The sequence below is a fragment of the Dipodomys ordii genome, unplaced genomic scaffold (assembly GCF_000151885.1).
Source record: "Dipodomys ordii isolate 6190 unplaced genomic scaffold, Dord_2.0 Scaffold144, whole genome shotgun sequence".
Taxonomy (NCBI): Eukaryota; Metazoa; Chordata; class Mammalia; order Rodentia; family Heteromyidae; genus Dipodomys; species Dipodomys ordii.
In genome coordinates this window covers 761,147-767,146 of record NW_012267360.1, presented here as the reverse complement: position 1 = coordinate 767,146, position 6,000 = coordinate 761,147, and the positions used below count along the sequence as shown (strand labels likewise).

Here is a 6,000-nt window from a genome sequence, read left to right as displayed (position 1 = left end):
CCATGGGACCTATGTTTCTTTGGGCCTGGCTTACTTCACTTAATATAATTTTTTCCAAGTCTTTCCATTTCCTAACAAATGGGGCAATGTCATTCTTTCTAATGGAGGCATAGAATTCCATAGTGTGTGTATATAAACCACATTTTTTGATCCATTCATCTACAGAGGGACATCTGGGTTGGTTCCATATCTTAACTATGGCAAATAATGCTGCAATAAACATAGTTGTACTGGGAGCTTTTGCTTTATATCTGGGTTAATATTTGTGTCGTGAAGAGACAGCTACATCTAATCTGACCTTCTTCAAGTTACCTTTCATTCTGTCCCTCACTTAACAGTTGGCTTGTCAGAAGCGGCCCTCTGGCCACCTTGTGTCCGTGCTCACTGAAGCTGAGGCATCCTTCGTGTCATCTCTGGTGAAGAGTACTGTGAACAACTACCAATACATTTGGATTGGACTCCATGACCCTACACTGGTGAGATCCCATTGTCTTCTCTCTATTATCTCTCCAGTAGCTAATGTGCTCCAGGCACACTCTTCTGGAAGGACAAGAGATCAGAGACTTAGAATAATATTTTAGGTAAAGAGAAGTCCTGAAGAACAAGTGAAAAGATGAATCCAGGGTCCCAGCTAATATATCCTGCATGCAGATTCTAAAGTCCATTAACTTTCCTTGCTGGCACCTTCTCTATATAGGGACAATCACCCAATGGAGATGGATGGGAGTGGAGTAATTCTGATGTGTTAAACTTCTTCAACTGGGATAGGAATCCTTCCACTGCCCCGGACCGTGGTTACTGTGGGAGCTTATCAAGTAACTCAGGTAAGAAACCTAGGAACCATGACTGACCAGCCATCTCTCCTTCCCCTACATCCTGAGGCCTGCCCTTAGAAGCTAAGATGATATAATATGGATTTAATCTCCCTTATCTTTTCTTATATCTGTTTTCTTTGAATATCCTTCCTTACAGAGTGAGTCACTAGTCAATGTGAGGATACTAATCTCTACCTTCTTATTGTATTTACAGTACATCTTCTCTTTCTCCAGGATTTCTGAAATGGAGAGATGTTCAGTGTGATGTGCAATTACCCTATGTCTGCAAGTTCAAAGGATAGGCAGGTGGGACCTCAGAAGCCAAGTTTCTTAAGAATATTGACTTTGGACCAAATGTAAATCTCAACTGGAATGACATTTCTTCCCCATATCCCACACTTGATCTGATTTTCCAACCTCTTCCCTCCTCTCCAGCCTTCTTTCAATCCTTTGCCTGTGTTATTATTGGTCAGATGATGGTCAGACAGATGCAATAAAAACTTTATTATTACTTTTCAACACTTGTGCCCACTTTTTTTAATGTGGCTTACTTGAGTGTAGCTGAGTGACTAGGGAAGGCGCTCTGGAATTTCCCTCTTCAAATTCATCTACATCTTAGGAAAATATATGATGATTCATGATGCATTCCACCCAGTGCTCTGTGAGGAGAGGGTGTTCCTGCTTGCATAGTATGGTGCAGTGGACAGAGTAGACATTGCCTTTCCCATGCTCAGTGCCTACGATTATCCTCATTTTTTGATGCACCTAATGTCATTAAGAATTACACCAATCACTTTGGAAATACTCCAAGACATCCATCATAAGATAACATTACATATGTCACCCAAATATGTCAACAAAGAATCTTGAATATTAAGTAACACTGTAGACCAAAAAGCTCTTAACATATATCTACAGACGATTTCACTCAACAGCTACAGAATACTCTTTCTTCTCAGCACAAGTTTCTCCAAAATTAATCACATTTTAGTGTATAAAGCAAGTTTTTACTAACATGAAAAATTGTCTTAACCCCGTGTGTTCTATCACATCACAACAAAATAAAACTACAAAAAAGAACTATAGAAAATATTCAAATGCAGTGATACTGAACAGCACATGGTTGAGGAAAGTTTATACTTATTAGAGTTCACTTGAAAATCTTCAGACATATCTCAGATGAATAGGTCAATAATGGACCTTAAGCTCCTGCAAAAATTAAAAAAAACAAACTCCAAATTAATAGATTGAAAGAAATTATATTAGAGCAGAAGTTAATGTACAAGAAACTAAATATGTACAGAGTTAGTGAATCAAAAATTAATTCTTTGAACAGTTAAACAAGAGATACATTATTAACCAACTGACCAAAAGAAGAAGGGAAAATTATATATTTATAACATTAGAGAGGAAAAAGGTGGTATAAATATAAAGGCCAATAAAATTGTGAAAATAATTAGAGACTTCTTTGAGAACACTTTTTTCTAACAAACTGGAAATTGATACATTTCTAAGCACATTCGACCTACCAAAATTGTGCCGAGTCCAATAGCCCTGAAAATGCAAAATTCCCAATACACACTTGAAGCCCATTTCAATTGCACATTATAAAGATCATCTATATGGTCAAGCAAATTTCATAGTAGAGACACAAAACTGATTTGACATATACAAGTAAACATAATGTTATATCAAACAATATTGCACACAATAAGCAAATATAGAAAGCATTTATACATGCATAAAATAGGTGTAAATTAGATGCTGAAAGGACTTTGATAAAAATTGGAATGTTTTTATGGTAAAAGCTCTTATTAAATTATTATTACCTTAAAATAATATATCTCAACATTACAAAGGCTATACAGAATAAACCCATAACATCTAAGATCACCAATAAGACTGCAGTTTCTACTCACATGAATCTTACTCATGTAGTAGTAGAAATGCTAGCAAGATCAATAATATAAGGGAAAGAAACCAAAAGTATATATGTAGGAAATAAATAGGTTTCTGTTATTTCTGTTTGATGATCCTAAGAAAACCTTAAAGCCTCTTAGAATTGATCATCAAATTCAGGATATAAAATATAAAAACAAAAATAGGGACTGTTCTATGCCCCATTAATGACTATTTGAGAAAGAAATTAAGGAAGCAGTATCATTAGCAACAACCTCAAAAAAGTGGCAAATCCAACTTATGGTTGAGAATGGTGTATAATGAAAAATTTTAAATTCTGAAGTTGTTGAAGACACTAAAAGAAAGACAGCTCATGTACATGGATATGCATATTATGAAAAGGGCCATATTATTACAAATGATGTACATACACAGTGCAATTCCGCTCTACAAAAATACTAAAATGCAGTTTTTAGCATGAAATAATCCTCAACAAAATGAACAGTGAAAGCAATAACATTATGTCTAATTTTAAAACAAACTAAAAAGCCATCTTAATAAAATAGCATGGTATTAGTATAAAAATAAACACATAAACTGATGGAACAGAAAAAAAGACTCAAATAAACCCATGCCTATTTAGCAATAGAGTTTCTATAAAGGGAGCAAAAAAAATGGGTAAAATACAGCCATTTTGACAAACTGTTTTAGGCACATTCAGAAAGTCGAAATTAGACTCCTATCTTTTCCCATGATTAAAAATAACTAAAAATGTCCTAAAGACATTAATGGAACATCATAAGCTTTGGAAATACTGAAAGAAAACAGAGGAAATACACGTCATGATATTAAAATAAGCAATAATTTCCTAAGTAGGATGTCAATAGTTTATAAAACCCAAACAAGCTTTAACAAGTGAAACTAAACTGAATTGAAAAGATTTTTCACAGCAAAGAACACTATTAGCAGCATAAAGAAACAATTTACTGAATAGGAGAAAATCTTTGAAAAAATCTTCATTTTAAAATAGAGAGAGAATACATAAAATGCTAAACACCATACACTAAAACAATATATATATAAAATCTAGTCAATAATAGGCAAATAAGGTGAAAAAGAAAAAAAAAACTTAATCAAACAGAAGTACAAATGGCTCTAAGCCAGTCTAGGTGACATAGCAAGGTTCAACCTTGGAATCAAAGATCACTAAAGGAATCCAAGACAGCACACAGAAGAGATAGTTGCACATTCAAGTTTGGTGGATTGAATCAAAGGACATCCTATTAATTGAAATAAGCTATACATAGAAAGACAGTTCTCCCCTAAGCATGGAAACATTAAAATGACTGAAAATAAAAGAGAAACTATTAAGAAATAAGACTAGAAGTTAAGGGAAGAGAAAAGAAAATGAAGAGAGAAATAATAGTTGGGCTAGATTGTCAGAATATTTATTGTTTGACACAATGAAACCCATTAATTTGTTCAATTTATATTGATTTTGAAAATATATCATTTAGAACTGTGTGAATAATTTGTTTGTCTTTCAGACCATTACCCAATACAAAGTATTTTCTATGAGAAGAGTACAAATCAGTGTTAAACTTGTTTTTGTTTTTTCACGATAACTACTGCATTTCATCATAAAACTTCCTACTTAGTCAGAGAGACTATAAACTAGGGAAGTTCATTACTAAGATTTACTTAATTACCTACCCTGCTTCATCAACTTCAGGGCATTGTAAAATGATGATATATGTTTTTTATCTACTTATAAGTGTATGAACATGAAAGGACACATGTTAATGACACTGCCTTATTAATGCTAAAGCACGAAATCATTTACACATCATTTCTTTTACACCATCAGAACAAATCTCTACACAATGAAAATAGCAAGTAATTGGGAGGGGCCACGGGAAACTCATAGATAATAATTCTGCAGTGACACTGGAGTGGAGACTCCAGTTTCTTCAGCAGAGAAGGTGACTCTTTCATTGGTCTTTGTTTTCTTCAACAACCCCAGGAGTCACCATAATATTATTAATCAAGTCTTCTTTTACCAGCCACATTACTTTAATGCAATTCAGAAGAAGTATGTACATACTCTCCTTATTTGTCCATTACACTTCTATCAAAGATGTTAGCAAGTGCTGAAAGGTTGAGTAAAAAATATTCAACAGTCTTACACATATAAAGACCCAATTGCCAAGTTTGTAGAATGCTTGTATGCTAACTTGTACTTTGATGGGGTTCAGAAAAAACAGAAGGAATGTGAATTGGTGCTTGTGAATGACTTTTTAGTGACTTTTCTTGACGATTTCACTCAGAATGCCTGTCTACTCATATTTGAGACTTTTTATCAAGTTCACCAGTGTACAAGCATTATTATAGTGTCAGATAAACTTGGTAGGGCTCGAGAGGAAACTGCAAGGCAGATTGTGAATTTGATTAAAAAAAACACAGGTCTGGATGCCAAGATTGATTATAAATTAGGGCATGTGTTTATTGGTAACAATGTAGTATCAGCCTATGAGAAAATGATTGAAAAGACCAAGAGGCTTGCTTTTATAAGCCAGATGTTGGCCATGAAGATTGAAAAGAAACTTAATCAGAACAGTAGGTCAGAGGCTCCTAACTGGGCAACCAAAGATTTGGGTTTCTATTGAAGAACTATACATAAAGAAGAAGCATACAGGAAAGACAAAATATTCAAATGGGCAATGTCATACATTTAAGAGGAAGTCAACACACCTGGTATAAATTTTGGAAAATTTGAATAAAAATTGATGGGATTCTTAAAAAATAAAATAGGAGATACTATTTAGTAAAATTATGACTATTAAAGTCATAAACCACAAGAAATACGATTTCAAGAATCACCATTTTATAGGATCATATGTACATAGGTATAGAGCTCTTGTGATCCACACTTATGATCCTCTCCTAAGAATATTCTCCCTTGGTCTCACTGTGTGAATGTTTAGAGTGCTGTTTAATTAATTATGCCAAAGTATACTTTTTTTGTATTTCACTAAGATCTTATAATAAAAAAATTACTCTCAGATTTCCCACAAAAGAAGTGGCTTGCAGGTAAATGTGTTGGCTATGATTCCTTAGAATACTGATGGAAGGTGAGATATGTTGATACTTTCACAATCGCAGCAACAGGATGAAACTGAAGAATGGTTAATGTGAAGTCAACCTGGGCTATCACATTTTGAGATCCTGTCTCTAAAAAATAAGATTTTATGTAGAAGATCACCTCTTAGTGTGTTTATTTTCCTTT

The 6,000-nt window shown here is 33.9% G+C and overlaps 1 protein-coding gene and 1 pseudogene across 2 annotated transcripts in view; both read left to right on the top strand.

Annotated features, from left to right (window-relative positions):
• LOC105997402 (regenerating islet-derived protein 3-beta-like) overlaps positions 1 to 1,328 on the top strand; it is an 18,949-nt gene extending 17,621 nt beyond the window's left edge. For both annotated transcript variants that reach the window (XM_013031828.1, XM_013031829.1), the window contains exons 4-6: positions 339 to 476; positions 698 to 824; positions 1,050 to 1,328. In XM_013031828.1, coding sequence (XP_012887282.1) covers positions 339 to 476; positions 698 to 824; positions 1,050 to 1,117 — 333 coding nt within the window. In that variant the 3' untranslated portion in view covers positions 1,118 to 1,328. The remainder of the gene's footprint in view (positions 1 to 338; positions 477 to 697; positions 825 to 1,049) is intronic.
• A 127-nt stretch (positions 1,329 to 1,455) lies between these two features.
• LOC105997392 lies at positions 1,456 to 5,380 on the top strand (annotated as a pseudogene).
• Positions 5,381 to 6,000: the final 620 nt, after the last annotated feature.